This window comes from Lemur catta, chromosome 4 (genome assembly GCF_020740605.2).
Source record: "Lemur catta isolate mLemCat1 chromosome 4, mLemCat1.pri, whole genome shotgun sequence".
In the NCBI taxonomy this organism is placed as follows: domain Eukaryota; kingdom Metazoa; phylum Chordata; class Mammalia; order Primates; family Lemuridae; genus Lemur; species Lemur catta.
The window spans coordinates 55342133-55366698 of record NC_059131.1 but is presented as its reverse complement, the minus strand read 5'-3'; the positions used below and the strand labels follow the sequence as shown (position 1 = coordinate 55366698).

The following is a 24566-nucleotide window of genomic DNA, read 5'->3' as shown; positions in this document are numbered from 1 at the left end:
CAAACTACGGGGTTCTGAGTAGACTCTGACATGAGGTTCCCCGGCTAGATTTGGGGGGCCAGCGTAGGGCGTTGTCTCTCCCTCCCGCCCACATTCTGTTCCCAACTGCAGGAGCCTGGGAGCCAGTGGGGACAGCAGAGTGGAGCCAGCGCTGGTCGCTGATGCAACGAGGAGCCGAGTGAGGAAATGTTCCAGCAGTTGCGTGAGGTTCTTGGTCCCTTTCCTGTCCCCCGCCGCCTCTGGCTTTCTGTTTGTCTGTCTCTGTCCCTTGCCATGAATCTGTTTCTCACTACATCCTCCTCATCTGCTGTCTCTCTGTTACACACACACCATGAAAAACTGAGACCAAAACAAAGGCAGAGAAACAGGGTCTGAAACCCACACTGGGCCAAGCCACAGGGAATAGGAGCTGGACCTATTTTTCCCCAGAGGGAGGAACAAAAGCAGATGGGGGAGGAGAGAGAGGAAAGTTGGCACCACTCATGTCAACATCCCACAGCCACGTAAGGACCCAGCGTGTCGAGGTGAACCCTCGCCCTCACCCAGGTCTCTTTCCCAAGCAGGAAATGTTTCCTGGGCTGTCACCGGGTCCCGGTCAGGGGATGCCCACCTGGCTCCTCTGGAAATCCCATAATCCCACATTTATGAAACACGTGGAGAGAGGATTGAGACAAGTTTGAGTTCCCTGGGGGAGGAGAAAACTGGGGAAGGGGTGTGAGCAGAGGCAGTCAGGGCTGCATTTACAGCCCTTTCTGTTTGTCTGTCCAACCTCCCTGTCCCCCGGCCTGGGCTGAGCCCTGGAAAAGGAGCAGAAGATGGTGTGTGTGTGTGTGTGTGTGTGTGTGTGTGTGTAATCTCTCTCTCCAGCATAAAAAATAAAGGCAGGGAACTGAGTATTCTGGATACAAAAGGCTTATCAAGTTTTCCCGAACCACTTTTTAACAGATGAGATTTATTCTCCACCTTGCCGCAAGAATTGGTCTCAAATGTTGAGAACTAACTGATTTTCGGAACATAAAACCCTACTTGAAATGGCTCTGAGGGCCTAGCTATTTAAAGAGAACTTGCAATGAAACACTTAGTAAAGTCCCTTCAGTGAAGGAAGCAGACATCTCATTAAGGCTGGAGATGTGATTTCAGCCCCCGGGGCGCAGACTACGGGTTGAGGGCGGGACAGTCAAGTCTGCAGGTCCCAAGGGGGTGTTAACAAGCCCTATAACAGAAGAAGTACTGCGCTGAGTGGGTTGGCCACAGGCCCCAGGCAGGCCAGCAGGGACACCGGGAGGAAAGGCAAGAGAGGAGTGGGAAAGGTAAGCAAGGGTGGCCTTGGGGGCCTGTACCAGTATGTTCTGCCATCCTCACGAGGCTCAGACCTGACCACGTGAGGACAACAAATTGCAGTCGTGCTGGGGTTCCAACGCCCCTGGCCTGCTGGGGGCCTGATCATAAGTGGAGGTAGGACGAGAAGTAGCTTGATTCAGAGAGATTCGAGAAGCAGCATCTGAAGGCTTTGGTGGTGGGTTCTGGATTTGGGGAGGACAGGGCAGGACTCAGAGTGCCTCCCACAGATGCTGCTCCAGTGGCCGGAGAGATGGAGGGAACAACAGAGCGGAAACTATTTTACAGGGTGGAGGACGGAGATTTTGAGTGGGAGGGTTTGAGTTCATGGTGGGTGTGAGTTCCCCTGGGGTGACGCCCAGCAGGTACGCAGCCAGGTAACTTGCACGCAGCAGGGGGCGGAAGCTGGGCTAAGGCTGGGGGTCCCAGGGTCGCCAGCCTCCCAAGGCCAAAGGAAACCAGAGGAGTGGGTGGGGTTGCCTAGGAGGTACCCAGTGTGAGCAGACCAGGGCCCGGGAATGAGCCCTGGAAGGACGCTGAGAAGGCCAGGCTGCAAGGAGAGGAGAGCCGGGCGACTCTGGTATCTTGGAAGCCAAGGCCAGACAGAGGGCTCACCAAGCAGCAGGGAACATCAGTGCCCCCGGCTGTCACTGAGAGGCACGAAGGGAGAGCGACCACAGATTTAACAACCAGGACTAGATGGTGCCCTTGTGTGAATTAGAAAAAGGTGCCCCTCCCTCAAGGTAATTTACTTCTATCAGAAAACTACTGTTAACACACTGATTTTATTAGAACAAAACACTTTACCGCCATCTGTGGGAAAATTGTTATAATAAATAATAAACGTATGCTGTCTCAGATGTGGTGCCTGTAGGCAGCAGCTGTGTTTATTGGTGACGGCAGTGAAAACAGGTTTCAGAGGAGCAGAATGAAGGATGCTTTGAGCATGGGTAATATAAGATCCCAAAAATGATGGCTTAAACAATAAGGAATTTGTGATTCCATGTGTCTTGTCTGCAGGTAGGGAGGTTCTGCGTTTGGCTCTTTCCCTATAGCTTCATCAAGAACCAGGTCCTTCCCAGCCACCCTCTGTGTGCTGGCCTTCTTCTTCAGGCTCATCCCCTCATGATCACAAGAAGGCAGCCACAGCTCCAGCCATTACATTTTTCTACAACAGGATTAAAAGGCAGAAGATGAGGGGCCTCTCTCCTTGTGTGTCCCTTTTTTTTTTATTGGGAAGAAGACCACCCTAGAAGTGCCCAGCCCCTCTCATGACCACCACGGCCATCACCTTCCTCTCACATCTCATTGACCACAGCTGAGTCACATGTCTCTTCCTAAACCAGTCACTGGCAAGCGTAAAGGATTCGCTGTGATTAGTTTGATCACAGTGGGTGGAGGAGTGAGGGCAAGGTGAAGACATGGAGACAGCAAGTGCAGACATGCTTCCTACAACTTTGGGAAGGGAAGAAAGAGACTCTAACTACAGGGAGACATGAAGGCAGGAAGAATATTTTGACTGTGTCCTAAACATGTTTGAACCTACTTGTCCAAAACTGACTTGACGAATGGCACCACCATGGGACCACTCATAAAGCCAGACGATTGGGAGCCACTTAGAACATATGTCCCATCTCACCCCCACTCCCCACCCCCACAGCCCTAACCAGTCAACCCGCAAGTTCTACCAAGTCTAACTGCTTAGTATCTCTGGAAGCCACTATCTCTATGCCACAGTCTCAGCACAGCAGCACTACTGGCATTTCGGACTGGATAATTCTTTGTTGAGGGGCCTGGGGGGTGCTGTCCTGTCCTTCATAGGATGTTTTGCAGCTACTGAACACCAGTATCACCCTCCATCTCACCTCACCAGTTGTGACAATCAAAACTGTCTCCAGACACTGCCAAATGTGCCCTCAAGGGCAAAATTGCCCCTAGTTGAGAATCACTGCCCTGTGCCCACATGGAAATTGCTATAGATCTTTGAGCCAGTTTCTGGTTATGGCCTGTCTTTGCATACTCTGTTCCCTCTACTGTCTTTGCCACGCATGAGTGAATCACCCTTACCCTGCCTTTCAGATCTCCCCCAGTTGGCTCCTGGATTAATGAACCAGTGCTCTAGAATGGCCCTCTGCATCGGGCCACACTGCATCCCAAGCAATTGTTCTTCACCATTTGTGACCACAGACCATTTTGAGAATTGGCTGAGATCACTGGACCCTGACCCCATCATAATGTTTATATACCTGAAGTCCACCCATGTGCTCCCAGAGGACTCCTGTCTATCTCCCAGGATAAAAACTCCCCAGCTGCACGCACAGGGCCCTTCACACCTGACCTTGCCCTTCCTGCCCTCTTCCCTCTCATCTGTTGGGCCGATTCCCTCCAGGCTCACTTTCTCCGTCTCAACCATGCCCTGAACTAGCTGAGCTGTCTGACAGCTCCATCACTCAGCCTCCATCTCTGCCCCTGAGAACACCTGTCCCCTCTTTGCCACTGGGCCAGTCCAATGCTTAGCTCAAATGGTATCCCTTCTTGAGAGAGTTCCCTGCCCCTTCCTCTCCCAGAGCAGTGGGTACTGCTTCTCTGAGACTCTCATAAGGGAACAATATTCCCACCATGCTGGAAGCTCTGGAAGGCCAGGAGTCACACGTACTCACTGCTGCATCCTCAGAACCTGCTCTAGGACTGCCATAGGGCATATCTCAAGGCACGTTTATAGGACATGGTGCCCGCTCAGCATCGGTTCCCCATTACCCCCTGAGTTTTGCATGGTGGCCTACGGGGTCCCAGGGAGCAGCTGCAAGCCCAGTTCTATGAATGGACCAGCGCTGGACAGAAGCCAGCACTGAGAACACAAGCTCTCGGGGACCTAGTGGAGGAGCTGGATTAGCCCTTGCCTGAAACCAGTCCTTCTGTGTGTTTCATTTCCACAAAGCCATTAAATTCCTTTGATTAGCTTGAGTGGGTTTTTCTATTAATATTACCTGCAACCCAGAGCATCAAGAACAAAACAAAGGAATAAATGAAAAAATGAGCACAATGACCTCCAAAACTCTTTTAACCCAGCGTGCCGGTTGTGTGGTATGTATTTACTTTCTCTTGCCTTCCTGTGCTTAGAAGAGAAAGTGAACCTTCTTTCCAAAGCTAACACTCTCCTCTCCTTCCACAGAAACTGGTTCCATTCTTTAGCCCATATTCTCTCTTGAGTCTTTGCCCTTTCCCTATCCAGCGGCTTCTTCCTCCCTACCGTCAAATATTCTCAGGCCTCCCTTATCCTAGAAAGCTCTCTTGGCACCTCCTGAAGCGACAGCCCCACCTTTTCCTTCGTCCCATCCAGCCCTCTCTCAAGGCTGAGCCTTCCACATGGGCACACTCAGTAGGCACCCCGTGAAGGCTCGTCACCAGACTGATCTCCCCAGAAAAGCTATGACCCTGGTCCCTGCTGTACGCGCTATGTGAGGTGTGGCCCCTGGGTCCAGGGTTCGAGTATCAAGGTCTCAGGACTGGCCACCCATGTTCTCAGGGCTCAGGCCACCCCCAGCCTGAAGCTCTCCTGATGTAAAAATTGCCCTGTTTTCAAGAGGCAGCTCCCTCACCCAGGCAGTAACTGTGGGGACAGAGTGGGACATCAACCCTGTCTCCACCACCCCCAGTCCTGCCAATCAGGTGGGGACGTGGCAGTGCCTCAGCCTGGGTCCCAGGGTACAGTGAAGAGCCAAGGCGGGCTGGAAGGATCTCTGGGGCCTTGGGACCCCGGCCAGGGAGCCGCTCACAGTGGGAAAGAGGAGACGCCTCCCGGTCTCCTATTTCATGAGCACAGCGCTGGAGAGGAGGCTGCCAGCGTTCACTCACAAGTTCCAGCCCCTCAGGCAAGAGAGGCAGAGGACTCTCTCTTGGAAACACGACGTTTTCAAGTTCTTAGCTTTTTCTCCAAGTATGTTCCTGCTGCTCCTGTAGATTAAGCCTGATTCCTGCAGGAAATGTCAGACCCATGGCTGAAGCCAAGCTTCGGACCACAAGAAAAAGGTGTCTTTGCCCAGACCAGAGGAAGGAGAGAATCCCAAGCAATCCCAAGAGCGTGGGGGACAAGGTCAAAGCCGGAGGTCTAGTGACCCCCCCTGCCTGGAGAACTTTCAGCCAACCCTTTCCTTGGTGCTCCCTTTTATACAGTGGAACCTCTTCCCCAGCATGGTGGAAGAAACCAGAACACACAGATAAGTTTCCACGTAAGCAAAAGGCATCCTAGAAAAGGAAAGGGAGAGATGCCTGAGTGAGGAGCGGACAGGGGAAAGGGGTCATCCTGGGCAGGAGAGGCGGCAGGAGGTGCTGGGTCTTTAGGCAAGCCAGACCCCAAGCCTCAAAGCCCACCCCACTCCCCAACCAGTCTCGTAAAAGCATCAGCAGTTCCACGGTGCCCCACCCACAGCTTCTTGGCCGCTTCTGCCTCCAAAAGGCTGAGCCAAAAATGGCACACACACCCCACACCCCGACTGCCGCCCCCGGCCCACCCTGCACATCACACCCCACTCAGGTACCGTAGAGACACACACGCCGACACTGCTCTGTGGTTCAAACTGTTTTATACCGAAATACATTCAAGCTAATCCAAAAAAGGGTTGGGTTGGGGGAGAAATGATGAAAGAGGGGTGATCCCAGGATTGATGTTGGCAACTCTTGGAGCACGTGCGAGTCCATCTGTCTGTCTGCCCACCCTGACGATCAGGACGGTCAGGCCTTGGAGGTGCGGAGGAGCTCAGCTGAGCTGGGCGGGTGAGGCAGGCCAGTGCCGGGCCAGGGGGCATCCACACCCCTTCCTCCAGGGCAGGAGTGCCCTCAGCTGAAGGGCTTCACCAGCTTCATGGCAGCATAGTTCTAGAGGGAAGGAGGAGGCAGGAACACATGGTGACACGTCAGGGCGGGCACAGCTAGAGCAGCTGTCCTGGATGTGGGGCTCAGAGTACGGGGCTGAGCTGCTGGGAGGCAGGGGGCTGGGAAAGGGGACCTGTCATCCTCAGCCACCTGCCTGCACTGTGCCCTCACCACCCGCCATCTGCACACGGCTCAACACTCCACCCTGCCTGGTACTCTCAGCAGTCAGGCAAGCCGAACCCTCCCGAAAGTCTACTTGCACCCTCAATCACTCTGTCTTCTCCCCCATCAATCCAGGGCCCACTCCCAAGCTCCAACTGGCTGCCAAGAGGACTCTGACGCCCAGGCCCTGGCCTAGAAGAGGCCGGCCCTGCTCTCTCCCATCAGACAGGCGCTGAAGGCAGGGCCACGAGTCCCCCCCGGCCCACGGGAACCCAGGGCTCAGGCGTCACCACATCCCTGTCCAGAAAGCAGAGAGAGAGTTGGGGATGGGCTGTCCAGGATGGCCAATGATGCAGGCCAGCACCAGAGATGGGTCACCCTTGATTAAGCCCTGCCTGCCGCAGGACTGACAGGAACCCCCCTCCCCACCCCTCCCCTCCAAAACCATGAAAACACACACAACACAACACAGGGCTCCTAATTGGGACAGCATGTTCCCCAGTGCCGGGCCGGGAAAGCCGACTCTGGAAACAAAGCCTCCTCCTTCCCCGCCAAATCGCCTCCTGCGCCCGCGCTGGCCCCGCTCCCGGCTGGCTCTCGGGGGAGGGCCGGCAGGAATCAGACAGGCTCCCCTCGGCCCCTTCCCAGGGGAATTTTGAAAGGGTGGGGGATTAGGCCAACTGGAGAGGAACAGCCCCTGCCCACCAGGCCCTGGCTGGGGACAGCTAGAATAGGCCCTCTGTCCCGTGGCCTGAAAGCCAGGTGAGGGTTTTCGGGGCCCAGCCCCGACAGGTCTGCTGCTGGTCAGGTGACTGAGGGACGTGAGTGGAGGAGGCAGGATTTGCCTGACTTGCAGCAAAGGCCTGAGAGCAAAATCCACTGCAGCCTCGGAGCAGGCTGCCCACTTCATCCCTGGACCCCTCACCTAGCAGCTGACGCCCACCCGTCGGCCCTGAGAGAGGAGAGACGGGGTCCAAATCTTAAAGAGGACAATCTCCAGGAGAACTCGAAGGACAGCGATGTTGCATTTGACCATACAGGTGGTTTACTTTATTCTCTGGTTGCAATATCTGCCCCGGGGCATGAGCCGCATCCCCATCTCCCTCCTGCCCACAGCACACACCTACCTCCCAGACACACGTGCCTGCTTAATCAAGTCTCCCCGCTAAGTGAGCGGTGGCCAGCCGCGCTCCAGAGGAGCGGAGCCCACCGCAGGTGAGGAGAGGGGAGCTGCCCAGGCCTGCCCCATGGAGGGAACACCAGACAGAAGTCCTGGGGCCTGATCCCAGACCTCAGGCCACCACTGGTGACAGCTTATGCCCCGGGACACCACACTTGCCCACACCCTTCCATGGCCCTGTATCGAAACTTGTATTTGTAATCTTAGCTTCCTGTGCTTAAAGAGGCCCCCAGATCATACACATTTCAGGTCCCCAGGGCCTGGATGCACCCTGGACTGCAGTCGTATTTTGCAGCTCTTCTTGCTGAGCCTCAGAGATGTCTGGGCGTGGCGCCTCGGGCGGCCACAGCCAGCTTAGAAGGCTTGGCCTATAGCCAGACCCATCGGCTGTCCTGGTTCTAGACTCTTCTTGTCACTATGGCCTAGAGAGTAGCTGGGACCTGGACATCCAAACCAGACAGTCCTTTCCACTGCTCCTCACAGCTTATGCTGTTAGGAACTGCACGGATGATTTGGGGTTTAACCCTCTTCCTCCTCTAAGGCACATTCTGCTGACATGAGGCATCACCAGCTACAGAGGGAGAAGGGTCTCCCTCCCTTCCGCATCCTAGGGCATTCACAAAACGGCTCACCTGGGAGGAGTTCCCTGAGCAGCCTGTCTGCTGCAAGGACAATGCTCTAGGCTGGTGGCCTGGTGCTGTCCAGGACTGAGGCCCACAGTGGGAACCTCAGTGAGCCCTGGACTGGGAACTGCACAGATTGCTGTGCAGCCTGGAGCCAGTCCCTTTCCCTCTCTGGGTGCTTGTGTCTTTGCCATTAAAATCAGGGCATGAAGGGCCTGATTGCACCACTCTCTACTTTTATATAGGTTTGAAATTTTCATATTAAAATGGTTTTAAAATTTTTAAAGAATATTAGAAATCAGATGTCAGCCTGAGAACACCGGGATCCTTTCAAGGTCTGAAGTACCAGAGACACGGGGAGGCTGGCGCGTCTTCAGGGTTCCATGATGAGCTGTGAGGGCTGGGGAAGCACAGGCAGGGACCCTCCTCCCCGCAGCAGGGCCCCACAGAGCGGGGGACACAGCCGCTATCTCTGGTGTGGCCCTGGTGAGCTCTTTGCCAGGTGTCAACCGCCTTCTTACCAAGTGAAAGGGAACCCGAATGTGCACCGAGCCAAGCAAAGGGCCCCACACCTTCCCCGTGCCCAGCCTGCTGCAGGAGGCAGGGCACACTCTGTCAAGGTCCTCAGGTGGGCACTGAGACCCTCTCCCAGCCCCAGCTCCTCCCTTCCTCTGGACTTGGCACGCACCGCCCTCAGGAGAGAGGGGCCTCCTCCTCTACTCTGCCACCCACACCTTCCCTCCCCTCCCAGACCCGCTTCCACATCTCCCTTCAAGAAACTTCCCCTGCCCAGCCCAGCCCAGGGAGCCTCATCTTCTGCTAACCCCGATTACATATTCCAGGGGCTTGCTGAAGACAGCCCTGTCACCAAGGGCTAGAACTGTTTCCTTCATTGGACTTGGAGCCCCCCAAGGATAGGACTTGGTGTCCCCACCAGACTGGGACTCCCCAGAGTAGGGCTTTGCCTCCCCATCAGACCAGGGACTCCCCAACAACAGAGGTTACCTCTCCCCATTGGACTGGGAGAGTCCTTTGAGGACAAGGACGGACTCCCCCATTAGACCAAGACCTCCCTCATGACAGCGTCTGTGCCTCCCCCATGCGGCCTGCTCACCGGGAAGGCATAGACGAAGATGCCCAAGAACAGCAGCAGGATGAAGAGAATGATGAAGAGGATGATGGCGCACCGGAAGCGCCGCCACAGGATGAACTTCATAGTCTTGTACGGGGAGGTGAACCACAGGAAGGAGGTATCAGGGCGCCTGGAAGCGAGATCCCAGAGGTCAGCAAGGCACCCTCCACGGTCTGCCCCCAGCCCTGCCCCTGAACTTAGCCCTTGGCATCTGCACGCCCTCTCTCCCCAGCCTGTGCCACGGTGTCACTCCCACCTGTGCCTCCCTCCTCTTCTGGGTGCTGCCAAGCCCTGTGCATGCTCAGGGGCCCAGTTCTCTGCCATCCTCCCCAGGATACCTTCCCTGTCACCCTCTCTGCTTCCTGACCCAGGACTTAATCACAGACTACAGATTTGGGAGCCGAGCAGAGCCTCGAGGGGCTGCCACATCAGGTGAGCTATCGCCCACTGAGCCCCAGACCAGCCAAGCCACCTGCCCAGATGCACAGGGCTCATCCTTGCTCAGGGAAGGATAGAGGGAAGAAAACCTAGAAAGCTGATTTTCTCTCACAACCAAGAACCGCAAAACCTTCCCCTAGGTCAGCCCCACAACTTGAAACACGCAGGATTTTGTGTCTCGATCATGGCCCCGTTAACGTCTGATTCATGCCATGTCTGGTGGGTCTCTCTTGTCTCCCCTTCCCAGCATCCTGGGGCAAGGGTGCCTCCCACCGCTCTGCCAGCCCCACGGCACTCCGGACAGCACTGCGATTGAGCGAGCCATCCGTGCTCAGACCAGCTTGAGCCAAGCAGCCTGGAGGGCAGGGATCCCACAAACAGCCCTGCGCCCCCACAGCCATCTTCATAACTGCCCATGCAACCGCCTTCAAGGCTTCTTAATCCACTGGCTCGGCCTGTCTCCCTAAGAGGTCTGTGATGGAGAGAAGACAGGGACTGACCTCCCTGTTTCACAGATGGGAAAATTAAGGCTGAAAGGTCATTTGAGAGCCACATTGACACCACAGGAGAGCCATGGGAGGCAGCCTGGTGAGGGGCAAGACCTCGATCAGACTCTGCAGCCAATCAGACCAGGTTAGAGAATTGCAGCTTCACCATTCTCTTAGACGGAATGACCTTATTTAACTTTGCCGAGATTGTTTCCTCCTCTGTAAGATGGGAACAATAACCACTACGCAGCAGGGAAGGTTCCAGAGCACAAGGCACACATGCCATGTGACAGTATGCGTGGCACACAGCAAGTAGGTGCCCAATAACACACGATTCTTGAATTAGCTGAGGAGCCAGTGTTCTCTGGAACGATGCCCGTCCCCTGTCCCCAACTTACTGTGTGGCCTTGGATGAGTCACGCCCCTCTCTGAGCCATGGGGGCCTGGTAACTTCTGTGTGGCTATACAGTAGGGTCCTCCCAGACTGTGGCCTGCACCCCCCTGCCCCTGGGCACTGACCTGGGGTCCTCGAGCTTGGGGTTCATGTTGGGCTCATCCCGACCCTGGCCAGCAGGCCGTTCCTCATGCTCGCTTTCTGCTACAATCTCCAAGGTCATTTCCAGCTTGCCCTGCGGGGCCAGAGAGAGCTGGTTAGAAGCACGGACGCTCTGCCCAGTGGCCTGAGAGGAGCCAGGTCACGACAAACATACAGGGTTGCTCTGATCATAAAAGCAGGACCTGCTCCTTGTAGAACATTTAGAAACTTCAGAAACGTAGAAAGAAAGGAGAGTATCACCCATACTTCCGCTATGCAGAGATAAGCACTGTTAACGTTTTTATGCATCGAAACCGCTTTTCTCTGCAGGAGTATGAAAGCTCACACTGCGTGTATATATAGTTCTACAGCTTGTTTTTTTCCTCTTAGGAATGTATTTCAATATATAATTATATATTTTTTAAAGCTTGGTTTTTAATGACTGCAAACATTCTATGGGGTGGGTGACCATAATTTATTGGGTAAACTACTTATTTTAGTTCATTTAGGTTGTTTCCGACTCTTTGATATTATAAATAGTAGTTTATACTACAAACAACCCAGAACCTAGGTTTTTCATTGTATCTGATTATTTGTTTAGAAGAGATTTTGGAAGTGGGATGACAGAGTCCCAGGGCATAAATTATCATTAAATCTCTTGCTATATGTTACCAAATTGTAAAACCATTAGCACTCCCCCCAAAAGTAAATGAGGGGGCCTGTCTCTCTGCATCCTATAGCAGCAATGAACACTTCTATTTTTTTAGTCTAATTTAATAGTCAAAAAATATTATCACATTTAAAAATACAATAGTCCCCTCCTTATCCATGGTTTGGCTTTCTGTGGTTTCAGTTACCTGTGGGACAGTACAGTAAGATACTCTGAGAGAGAGAAAGAGAGACCACATTCACCTAACATTTATTATAGCATATTGTTACAGTTCTATTTTATTATTAGTGATTATGGTTAATCTCTTACTGAGCCTAATTTATATACAAACTTTATCATAGGTACGTATGAAAAAACATAGTACATATAGAGTCCAGTAGTATTCACAGTGTCAGTCATCCACCGGGGGTCTTGGAACATCTCCACCGATAAAAGGAGGCCACTGTATCTCTTTATTACTAAAGGGACTAATTCTTTTTTTTTTAATGTTTAGTAGACATTTGTAGTTCTTTTGTGAATTGTCTACATATGTTTTTTTCTCATTTTTCCTCTGTGGTGTTAGTATTTCTTAGTGTTACAATTCTTTATATAACAGGGATATTTTATTTCAAGGACAACTTTAAGGGTTGACTGGCTGCTGTTGTTTCTAAGTAAATTTTCAGGGATGAACTTCCTCCCCGTGGCTGCTCTGGACTCAGGAGAAGGACAGATCTCCCTGGTCCTCCAGTCACCATCCCCCTAAGTGGACCTCTCAGCAAGGAGAGTAGAACAAGGACGGTCCCTTTCATTGTCTTGCTCAAACGGGAGAGACACAGCCTGTCCATTCACCCGGGAGGCCAGATCAGAGGGGAACCCAGGACACAGATCACTGGTAAAACCAACGAGCAGGGTATAAACAGGGTCATCTTTCGCTTTCAACAGGCTTCCCCTGGGATATGTGCCTTGAGAGCAAGGAAGGGTGGGGATTGGAAGGGCAGAGGGAGAACACCTTGGAGAATCGATACAGCGAGGGTAGGAGAGAGGGAGAAATAGGAAGAACAGTGAGCATGTGTGTGCCTGGTGATTCCTACGGAGGACACTGCCCCCACGCCCCCCACGGGGGCTGGAGGTAGTAGACTCACCGCTAGTATCTTCTTCTCACCCTCTTCTGCTATGCACGGCCACCAGCCCTTCACTGTTTTCTGCTCAAAAAGGGACACGAACCATTCCGGGTGGAAAGTGTCATCCAGCTGGTCCAAGGAGCACTTCTCGGCCGTCTTGGCTGGCTTGGGCATGCAGTTGAGGTCCAGCTGCAGGGAGCCTGTGACACAGAGACGTTCCCAATCAGTGCCAACCTGTGGCTAAACTGAGGCAGGGCAGGTTCAAGAAAAACTTACTGTCACCAGAGCGAACCATGGGTACAGTCCCACCCACTCTCCCCATCCACTGCCCCCATTCCCTCCCTACGGCTTCCCATTCACCTGCTCATGCAGCCATGTGCCCCTCAATCCTAGCAAAGCCGCCCACCTCCTCAATTATTCATCTCACTACCTACAAATCCAGTCATATACCCATTGTCTATATGCACCCACCCATCAATTTTTTAATTGTTTTTATTGTGATAAAATATATATAACATAAAATTTGTCCTTTTAACCATTTTAAGTGTACAATTCAGTGGCATTAATTACAGTCACAATGTTGTACAACCATCACTACTATTTCCAAAACTTTTTCATGCCCCAAGCAGAAACTCTGTACCCATTAAGCAATAACTCCCCATGCTCCCCTCTCCTCAGCACCATAACCTCTAATGTACTTTCTGTCTCTATAAATTTGCCTATTCTAGATATTTCATATAAGTGGAATCACACAATATTTGTTCTTTTGTGTCTGGCTTATTTCACATAGCATAATGTTTGCAAGGTTCATCCATGTTGTAATATATATCAGTAATTCATTCTTTTTATGGTTGAATAATATTCCATTGTATGTTTATACTGGTATTTCCCTAATCTGAAAATCCCAAATCCGAAATGCTCCAAAATCTGAACGTTTTTGAGCACCACATGATGCTACAAATGAAAAATTCCACACGTAAGTACTTAATACAAACTTTGTTTCATGCACAAAATTATTTAAAATATTGTATAAAATTACCTTCAGGTTCTGTGTATAAAGTGTATATGAAACATAAAACATAATGAATTTTGTATTTAGGTTTGTATCCCATCTCCAAGATATCTCATTATGTATATGCAAATATTCCAAAATCCCAAACACTTCTCATCCCAAGCATTTTGGATAAGGGACACACTACCAGTACCACATTTTGTTTATCTATTCATCTGTTGAGGGAAACTTGAGTTTTTCCTACCTTTTGACTAGATATTGTGAATTATGCAGCAAACATTGGTGCACAAATATCTGAGCCTATGTTTTCAATTCTTTTTGTATGTTCCTAGGAGTAGAATTGCTGGGTCATACGGAAATTCTGCGTTCAGCTTTTCAAGGAACCACCAAACTGTTTTCCATGGCAGCTGTATCATTTTACATTCATACACCAGCAGTGTACGAGGGTTCCAATTTCTCCACATCCTTGCAACACTTGTTATAATCTATTTTATTATTACTATTATCATTGCCCTCCTGGTAGGTATGAAGTGGTATCTCATTGTGGTTCATCCATCAGTCCTTCCATCTACCCATCTAGTTATCCAAGCAGCCATCTTTTCACACTGTTCCATCTACTCATCCATTTTAGCCATCATCTTGCCATATAGCTCCAGCTATTAGGTTCAACCATAGGAAAATGTTTATATTCAACTATCTTTGACCTATAAAAATAGCCATTTCATGTGCTTTCACCTATTCCAACCACAATAACATGATGGAGTCAATGGGATTGGACCAGAGGCTACTGAAGGGATTAAGTGAGAGAAATGTATCAAAAAATTATTTTCTGAGGACAAATTAAAGAAATTGCAGAATACCATGCAAAGGAGATTACAATTTTTTCAGTGTGGAATGTTCAGTTGCTATGACTGAGCATTTGATCTAATTACTTTTCTAGTTTTCTTTCCACTCATCCATTTATCCATCCATTCTTCCATCTATCCTTCTGATTCAAACTAGCTACACTACTCTATAGCTACCATTCATTGAGCACTATTTCTATCCACTGATCAGGTTATTATTCTGTCCACTTGTTCAACTCTGTGTCAGCATTCATCTGTCTTTCCACCACCCACATCTCTCTCCATCCCTCCAGTGCAGATGAATGCTTACTTCTCATTTGAAATATGGTGCCAATCTAAAATTAAGTAAATATTGGGATATTAAGCCAACACACACACACACACACACACACACACACACACAATTATAACAGCATGATCAACATGATAGAGTATAAGGAAACACTGGATTATCTCCAGATGGCAAGATTACAGATGCTTATCTATTACCTTTAAAGTTAAAAGGTAATAAATATTCAAAACATAACATATGTTAGTAGAAAACACATTATGAAAATGGAAAAGAGAAATCTCATGAGGTAAAAAGGTAGTAGTTGTTAACAGTTTTATTATGTTTTATTTTTAAACGCAAATAAGCCTGTTTAACTTTATTTTGAACACTTTTCCTCATTTAATAAAAATGCAGAAGGTTTTTGTTTTTCTTTTAAAGTCTGTAAGCAAAACCATTCCAAAAAAATTAAAAAGCATACGAAAAAATGGGAGAAATTATTTGCAATGTATCCTTAATATATAAAAAGCTCTGAAAATCAATAATAAAAGATGAACATCTCAAAATCATGAAAAATAAAATCCTACAATAATATGGATAATTCATATATTTTTAAAGTTCTACTTTACAATAAAGAAATGCAAATAAAAATTAAAATGAGATACCATATTGGCAATTTTTTTAAATGTTACAGTAATAGCAAAAGTTTAAGGAAAATGGCAGCCTTGTACAAACAAACTATAAACAAGTAAAAACCTTCCTAGAGAGCAATTGAACAAAATGTTCCAAAAACCATTAAAATGTACAAAGACTCTAACAAATCTACTTCTTAGAGTTAAGGGAACATGTGCACAGATGGCCCAAAGGTGTACGCCTAGGGGTGTCACTCACACTGGAAAATGTAGTGACACAGTGGAAAATGTATCTATCTAACTGAACAAAAAGAATGTTCTTGAAATATTGTTTTCCAAAAAAATCAGGACATCAAACAGTATGTGTAACCCATTCATATACACATGAATATACCTATATATGTTATATATGGATGCAGGTATATAAGTGTATATAAAATACACATGTAACATATATATGCTTGTTTCTCTCTGAGATAATATATAACGTAATGATACATGCCAAGATGTTAGTAGAGGTTATCTCTGGGTGGTGAGATTAAGGGGGGAGGAGCACTGCTTATCTGTATTTTCTAATTTTTCCACAGGAATTCTGTACAGAATAATAAGTAAAATAACAAAAGCCAAATTTGGTGTGACCCTTTTAATGCCCTGTCTCTTTCATATGAAGGCCTCTTTGAGCATTTGACCAGGCCGGGAGTGCAGGGTGGGGGCAGGAAGCAGCAAAGGGCAGGCAGCCCTCTCCGCCTGCTGGGAGCACTGCCTCGAACATCCCCAACATCCCCGGCAGGGCCCACGGGCTCAGCAAAGACCAACTCACCTTTCTGCAACCATGGGCTACCCCAGGACGGCTTCGGTGATCTGTCCAAGGCCACCCTACTCCCAAGCGGCACAGAGCCAGGGCTCCTGACTTCCCGGGCTGCCTTTCCCTACAGGTTCACTTTTTTTTCTAATTTAGGTAAAATTCACATTAAAATCCACCACTTTAACCATTTTAAAGTGCACAAATCAGTGGCTTTTAGTATATTCACAGAGCTGTGCAACTATCACCATCATCTATTCCAGAACATTTCATTACCCCCAAAAAGAAGCCCACACCCATCGGGAGTCACTCCGGTTCCCCTCCTCTGTCCCCAGTCCCTGGCAGCCACTAACCTATTTGCCACCTCTATGGATTTGCCTATTGTGGCCACTTCATATTCATAGAGTTCCACAGTATTTGTCCTTTTGTGTCTGGCTTCTTTCACTTAGCATGTTTTCAAGGTTCATCCACGCTGTAGGATGTATCAGTATTTCATTTCTTTTTATGGCTGAATAATACACCATTGTATGGACAGACCACATTTCCCAGCATTAACCTTTACTTTACAGTCACGACATGGCTGCTGAACTCACTGCTCTCCCAGACCAGCCTGCTGGCCCCCTACGATGTCTTCCTCCTGGTGCCCACATCCTACCCTGCACGGGCACCGCCGCCACCTGCCCACCCTTTAGCCCGGCGCTCCCTGCTCCCCAGCTCAGGATTTCAGCACAGCCCTTCCCCACCAGAGCCCTGTCTGGGGGCGTGGGGGTGAGCCTGTGTTCATTCATGTGGTCAGCGATCAGGTGCAAGGATGAAGAATGACTTGAGCCCCTCACTCGCTGGGCTCAGCCTGTGGCCACACTCAGCAGGGGTGGGGGCATCCTGCAGTGCGTGAGGCCAACAGCTGGCGACAACCAGCACACTCTTGCACTGGCTTCAACCCACGCTTCCCTGGCTTCCTTTCCTACGTGAGTCCCACAACCCCACGTGGCCCAGGGTTTAATGCCACCTCTACTGACAGGACCACCCCCAGAGGCCACTGCCATCACTCTGACTCTGCTCTGTGTCACGCACCTCACTCAGCACTGGGGACCCTGTGACCCTGAGATCCCTGAGGGCAGAAAGTAAGACCACCCCTCCTGCCAGGCTTCCCAAAGGGTCCAAAAGAGTGGCACATACACAGTGGGGGTCCCAGATGTGCAGAACTGATGGGAAACGATGCTCACCCAGAAAGTCATCAAAGGAGAACTTGTCATTGTCCCAGATCTGGAATACCACTCGCGCTGGGATTTTGCTCTCAGTCTTGTCCAGCCTCCAGAAGGCATCCTGACCCAGAGCAGGAGCAGAGAAGGAAGCAGAGAAGCAAGGTTAGAGAGAGAGGCAGTGGTCCTGTCCAGCCCAGAGGGCTGCCTGGAGGAGGCAGTGGCATGGGGCATCTCCCAGAGTCTTGCCAGAGCCAGGGCCTGATGGGAAGACTGGGAAGGGCAGATCCCAGAAGGCCATGTGCAAGGGCCCAGAAGGTACCAGGCAGGCTCACTTCACACATGATGGCTCCTTTAATCCTCCCAATTCTGTAAATCAAGGTTATCACTCCCATTTTACAAATGATAAAAGATAGGCTTGAAGAAGTTAAAGGAATGTGCCCAAGGTCTGACCACTCATAACAATAATATTAACATCGTACTGCCTATGTGTCAGCCCTCTCCCGCGATGAACCTTCGAACAACTTAGGGAGGAGATACTATCTTTACAGCTGAGGAAACCACAGCAAGTAACTTGTCCAAGGCCACCCAGCTAGGAAGTGACAAGATGGGATTCAAACCCAGGCAGTCAGGTTCCAGAGTTCTGTTCTGCACATTTGATCTCTGGGTCAGGGTGGGCTGGCTGAGAACCTAGGGGATCCCACCCTCCCCTGGCTGTCACTAGCAGGACCCCTCAGCAGCACACAGCTGTAAGCAGCTGGCACTGGGACCTGGACCCCAGCTCTTCCCTCTGCACCCCAAGGCCTTCACCTCTAAGGCCTGCCCCAGGACAAAGCCAAAGCCCACCGCGCTGGAAGTTCCCCTCTCCTGCTCAAGGGACGAGAGGGGCCCTTCTCGCCCCACCTCACCGCCCTCAGACCAGCTCCACCTGGAACAAGGTTATCTTGGGCTTCTTCCCACAGAGACCTCTTGGAGCAAGTGAGGGGTGTGGGATGGGACACGTGGAGTCCTGGGTTCCTCCCCAGGCCCAGCCACACGTAACCCAAAGCACTGTCACTGGGGCTCTCCTGTCCACGCCAGCTTGTTCTCTGTTCTCTCACTGCAGCTGTCCCTGGCGGGCGGCAAGGATGGGAAGCCCTCCGACCATCCTGCTGACAGAAGGTGCCAGGTCCCGAGTGCCAGGTCAGAGCAGCACCCTGGGCCCAACTCTGCCGGGGGCAGGCTCCACAGGGAGCCGAGGGGCACTGCTGACAACACAGGGCTTGTCTGGCCCTGGGTGCCCAGTAACCACAGCCTTGCCACCCGGCCAGGGCCTGCTGTGGCCACCCCAGCCTCAGAGGCTGGCCGTGCAGATCCTAGCCAGCTCCAGAATCCAAGACCATGGTCGCTGCCCCCGTGAGGAGCGAGCACCCAGCCACAGCCCGGACTGCTGCCCAGACTGAGGAAGGGGCTCAGTCCCCCGCCGGCCCCTTGCCCCCAGCCCTCTGTCTGGTGCCTCTCCCCTTCTGGGCCCCAGCCCTTCTGCAGGTGCCTCCCTCCTCTGGCGAGCTTTTATGGCCAGCTCCGCAGGCCCGCCTGCACGGGCCGCCAGCATCCTCCGTTCCTCTGGCCGGCCTGGTTTATGGGCTCGGTAATGAGCCAGAGGTTCAAACGGCCCCTGGTGGGAGCAGCTGGGCTGGGGCTCCAGCCTGGGGAACGAGCCCCCCCAGGTCCCCGGCGCTCATTATGCTCCTGGCCTGGGCCCTTTTACTAGCTGTTTATTTGCAGGGTGGGTGCCTGACGCGCAGGCAGGCCCCAGTGGGCGTGCTGGGCTCCAGGTGGGGAGCCGGCCGGGCAACCAGTGGTGGTTCAAAGCAGCCGGATGAAAGGAGACCTTGTACTTTACGACAGTCTCGTCTGGTTAATGGGGTCCCTGGAGGGCCTGCCTGCCAGAAGCCCTGAACCCCACAGCAGAAGGCTGGCTCTGCAGCAGGCCTAGAGGGCCCAGAGGCCGTGCCGGGCCCCTGCACCGAGCCACCCCCAGCTCAGCCCTTCAGCCCAGACCAGCTAATTGGTGCCCCACTGTGGGCCGGCTCTGCCTGCCTCCCAGGTCCCTTCTCCCTCAGAGGGACCACTGGCTCTGCCTTCTGGGTGACTTCAGAATCACCTGGACTCTGTTTCCCAACTTCCTCTCTGACCTCCAGTCCCCTCCCCAGAGCCTGGTGTCATGTAGAGCCTCCCACGCCTCTGACCACCCCCAGCCTCCTCTTGGGCTCCTTGACTCTTCCTCCCTCTCCCCCGGCCCCCTGGGGCCTCTCAGCCTTCCCAGTCTGGCCCAGACCCTCAGGCCAAGCTGCTCCTTCCAAGTCCCCAGGCCCCCTCTTCCTCTGGCTCCCCAGTGCAGGTCAGCCCACTCGCTCCTTCCTCCTGAGCAGGCCTACAGCGCACCACACCGCCAGTTCTTAGTCAGCAGCCCCCACCGGGCTGCACACCTGCCAGGTACCGCTGCGTGCCACCAACGAGCACTCCCACCCTCCCTCTCTCTGCTTCCCTCCCTCTCTCACTCAGCCTCACAGCATTTCCAGGCTTTTCCATTTGTCTCAAATCACCTGCCACGGTGGCAAATTATCTCCTCTTACTTCAGAGAAAAAACCCAGAAACGTTTCCTCCTGCCACTCCTTGCCCACACTTCCACCTGCCCCGAAAAACAGGTTGCCCCACCTCCCACACCTCTCGGCCTGGGCTCCCCATCCACGCAAGCCCCTTGCGGGTGAGCCCTGGAGACGCTGTGCAGAAGCACGGCCCTTCTCCGTCCCCAGCCCTCGCTCTCCTGGGCGAGTCCACAGGAAAGGGAGCACAGCACTGAGCAAAGGCGAGCGAGACAGAACCCCAGAGGGTCCAGGCTTTCCTGGACTTCACAGACCCTGCTGCTAAATTCTGCTTTCTGGCAGTGACCACACAGCAATCCCTGCACTATATAACCCATTTAACCCTGTTTAATCCATGTTTTCTTTTGTTTGATGCTTTCAGAATGTTTAGCAGATCATTTTGGCTTCTCTAAAGTGCAGAGGACCCCGAGTGTTGGGCGGAGAAGGGTCACGCGGAGAGGATGTGAGGGAGAGAATCAAGAAGAGCTACAGGCACTGAAGTCTGCCGCACATTCCCTTCTCTCCTTCAGACAGAAGGAAGAGTCACAGCTTGTAGGCTTGCAGCCTTGAGCCAGTTCAGAAGGAATCGGGGAGCAGAACCTAAATACCAGAGGGGCAGTCACCCCTCGAGCAGGAGCACCTGGTGTGGAAAGTGGTGCCGAGTGGGACGAGGTGTCAGCACCTCAGCACTCCTGAGGCCCTCCCTGCCCGCAGCAGCCCTTCCTGTGCTCCCTCAGGGCAGGCCCAGGGCCACCAGGAGCAGGCCAGGGGCCCTCCAGCTCCGCCCATTTCAGGGTAAGAGTTGACAGCCCAGATGAGACACAGACACTGAGGCTCCCAATCCACCTCTGCCCTGGGGCCCATGCTGACCAGGTCTACACAGCAGAGAGGTGAGGGGTGGAGAGAGGAAGGCAACAGCTTCAGGACCGGATGGGCAGCCACTCCCGGTGACTGTTCAGCTTGGAAAGTGACCACAGGCACCAGACACAGATGTTGGAAACCAGGAATCAGGAGGGACTCAGCCAAGCACTCCCAGTCCTATGAGCAGCACACTTTGCAGGCCAGGCTGGCCCTCTTGGGAAGCTCCCCTATGGGGTCTGCTCCTCTGCCCCCTTGAAGGCCGTGCTGGGTTTCCCAGGCCATCCACTCAGACCCAGTGACCCTTCCTGCTGCTTCGTCTGTCTGGGGAGGGAGGAGGGCAGTGATTTTAGGATCTAGACACAGCTGCATATGATGGACATGGCACTGTGTGGCAGTGCGGAAGTGATGGGGCGGCAGCACTGCTGGTGACGGCAAAGAGTGAGGAAGAGAATGGAGAAGTGGGGTCTACGGGCTGAGGGGATGATTTGGTAGCAAACAAAGCAGTGGTGGGAGCAGCGATAGTTCCACGAATGATGGCACATTGTAACGGTGACATGGCAGAGATGGGCAGTGGAGGTGACACGGGCAGTGGTGGTGGGTGCCGTGCAGGGATGGCAGTGGTAGCCAAGGGTGTTGGGGCATCACTGAGGTTGTAATGCCAGCCCGATTGTCACTTGGTCAGGGGGTCACGCTGACATTAGTAAGCCCTGGGACTGGCACCACCGGGAAGGAAGGACAATCACCTTCTTGGCGATGGTGCAGACTTGCTCGGCCGGCAGGTAGTCAAAGGGGAAGATAAACCTCCAGTTAAAGTTGCCTTCGCCTCCCAGGGAGCGGTAATGCACGTCCGTCTTTTGCTTGTGTTCTTCAAAGCCAACCATCCAGCTAGACAGACATGTTAGCAGAGAACATTTCTCACTAAGATTCCCAACACAGTGTACATCCTCAGCTTAGGCAAGCAGGGAATTAAGAAGGTAAGTGAACTGGGAAATTATATTGCAAAAATAATCCCCGGGAAATCTGCATGATGTACAAAATGTGCCACGAATTTGAAAATGTAGTAACTTCTCAGCCGCTCTTGAGGGGCATCCTCAAAACTTCAAGTTCAACCAAAGGTTTAGTGAGCGAGGACGTCTGGTGGGAGAGCGATTTCCCACAGGCAGGGCCCACCCGGGGTGCCCTCCTCGGAAACTTGTTCGTTCTGCCGGTCCCGGCACCCGAGGCCCACAGGGGGCTAGACCCAGGGGGAGCACAGGGGACGCAGTGAGCCGGGAAGGGCGGGGACGGTGGCTCCCTACCCTTTCACATAAATGTCGCTCATCTTCTCCCCTGTGATGCTGAGGTCGTCCAGGATCACATCTCTGGTGTTCCAGATGATACAGCGCAGGAAAAACCTGGGGGGAACAATGACTCGAATCCGCATGGACGTCCTACCAACGGGTGGTGGGTCCTTGGCTGAGAAGCCAGAAGCCTGCTCATCTGAGAAGACCAGATGCCAGCCCGGCTGGACCCTCGGCCAGACCCGAACCAGAGCTGCACTCTGGGGCTGAGGAGCGACCTCCTCCCCCACCCACAGCCGGCTGCCCCGCTCCCCCACCCAGCCCAGCTCCGAGCCGCTGGGCAAGTCACCTCCTGGCTCTCCGTGGGGTGATGTTGAAGGGAGGTCCAGGCCGCCCCAGGGTCTTCGGAAACAGGTCGACCCACATCTGCAGCTTCCCCTGTGGAGACAGGAGCCCATTCTCCTGCCACCCTGTCCCTTCAACCAATAGTTACCAGGCACCTGCTCTGTGTCAGACGCTGGGGAACAGGGCAGAGAAACCCCAGCCCCGCAAGGGAGAGGCTCACTGCCCTACAGGAGAGGGACCCTACACAGGGGTCTCCAGGGCTGACTGCAGAGCCACAGCCCCACAGGCCACCAGCTTAGGCCTGTGCTTGGGGGTCAAGGGTCAGGGCAGGCTTCTCAGAGATGGTGATATTTGAGCTGAGTCTCGGTGGCCAGGAGAATGGCATGTGCAAAGTCATGGAGAGTCAAAAAGCATGGCTTAGCCATGGAGGGCTCAGAAGGTATCCCTGACAGGACACCACTCCCCCTGCCTGCCCCTCAGACCTCTCTTCCTCTGCAAGCCAGGTGTGATTTTTGTCCCATCTCGGAGAAGAAGGAGCAGGGATTGAAGTGACTTAGTTAAGTCACTTCTGCAGGGTCAGTTTCCACACCTGCTATGCTACTGTGGGGGAGGCTGGTAGCCAAACCACCTAGGGAAGAGAGAACTCAGTTCCAGACGACAGAGATGATGTCATCTGGTATTCACAAAACATCTTCATGGCTCACTTTGGCCTTTCTCTTTGGCTATAACCTTGTCTCTCCTTCTCTTCCCAAAACGAGCTCTGAGCTCACCTCCTCCAGGAAGACTTCCCTGGTCACTGTCCCAAGCCTGCTGTCTGTGCTTACTCCCCCACCCCAATCGCTGCAGCCCAGCACAGGGCCAGACATCTGAGACTGAGTCACTGACAGACGGTGGTCGGGCGGGGGGCACCCTGAGGCCAGGCTGAAACAGCAAATGACCAGCGGAAGTCAGAGGCCAGGCCTACACAGGGATGAAAGAAGCGGCTCAAACTTGTTCCCCAGGCTCTGATGGCTGGAGGCAGCTAGGGGACGTAGGGCTCTAGCGATCCCCTCACAGGTCAACAGCGGTAGCCACTCAGACTGTGAAGAAATGGGTCAAGGAGGGACTGGCCAAATCCCAAGGTCCCCAGTGGTTCCTCTGGGATGTCCTTGGAGTGGGGCTATCTAGGTTCGAGGACCCTGGGGCCCGAGGGCTGATGTCCTACCTGCTCGATGTCTGGCTGCAATGGGCTATAGAGGGGCCGTGACTCCACGTGCTCCGGGACCAGGCCCTGCTGTTGAAGGACATGCAAAGCCAAACGCTCTTCTACTGGGCCCAGGTGTGGGTTTGGGGTCCTGCCAGCCTCTGCCCCAGAGAGAAGACAGAAAAGTTGCAGGAGCCAGGTGAGGGAGAGATGGTAGGGCTTCCCATGAGCAGGTTGAGCAGGGCTGCCTAAGGGTCATGGGAAGCCCCCAGCCCCACAGCCTCACCCAAGGCCAGATACACCTGTTCTTATGTCCCACTTTCTGTAGGGGGAATCTTGCTACCCATGGGCTCCCTTAAAATTTTAAGGGAGGCTTAAAATCCAGACTCCCTATTGCCATCATTTCCATTAATACCAAGCCTCTTCTACAAAGTTCTTCTTCCTCTTTTCCACCAATACAAATCTTTCCTGTCTTCCAAAGCCCACTCCTTCCAGGAAGCCCTCCTTGACTGCTCCCCACTCTGAGCCTCACCCCCTCTACTCCCAGATCTGCCATCCTAGTACTGTTAGTACTATTCTCTGGTTCATGGAAATCATTCTATTAGTAGCAGTAGCTAAAATAATAGCAATAACAGCAAACACTTCTAGAGCAGGAACCATGTGCCAGGCACTGTTCTTTATAGATATTAGTACATTTAATTCTCAGAAGGCCCCTAGAAGCTAAGTGTTGTAACTATACCCATTTTACAGGTGAAACACCTGAAGTGTGGAAAAGCCACACAGTCAGGCAGCAGGGAGTGGAATCCACATGCTCATTTAGGAAGGGGGCATGAGTAGGCCTGAACACCCCTTCCTGCCTCTGGGGCTCCCCAAGTACAGCTCCTCCCTGCCAGGGATGGATCAAAGCTTGGTGCTGCGGGTGGGGAGAAGACGAGGGGTAGTCCTGACCTGAGCAGCCAGCCAACCAGGTA

At 52.5% G+C, this 24566-nt stretch overlaps 1 protein-coding gene across 18 annotated transcripts in view; it reads right to left on the bottom strand.

Moving 5' to 3' along the window:
- Positions 1-5904: 5904 nt before the first annotated feature.
- The window catches only part of DYSF (dysferlin), a 201459-nt gene continuing 182797 nt past the window's right edge, over positions 5905-24566 (bottom strand). For all 18 annotated transcript variants that reach the window (XM_045549836.1, XM_045549833.1, XM_045549840.1 and 15 more), the window contains 9 exons: positions 23617-23756; positions 22417-22505; positions 22086-22181; positions 21531-21672; positions 17324-17423; positions 12560-12738; positions 10753-10862; positions 9290-9437; positions 5905-6213 (listed from right to left, as the gene is read on the bottom strand). In XM_045549836.1, the coding sequence (XP_045405792.1) occupies positions 6175-6213; positions 9290-9437; positions 10753-10862; positions 12560-12738; positions 17324-17423; positions 21531-21672; positions 22086-22181; positions 22417-22505; positions 23617-23756 (1043 nt within the window). In that variant the 3' untranslated portion in view covers positions 5905-6174. The remainder of the gene's footprint in view (positions 6214-9289; positions 9438-10752; positions 10863-12559; positions 12739-17323; positions 17424-21530; positions 21673-22085; positions 22182-22416; positions 22506-23616; positions 23757-24566) is intronic.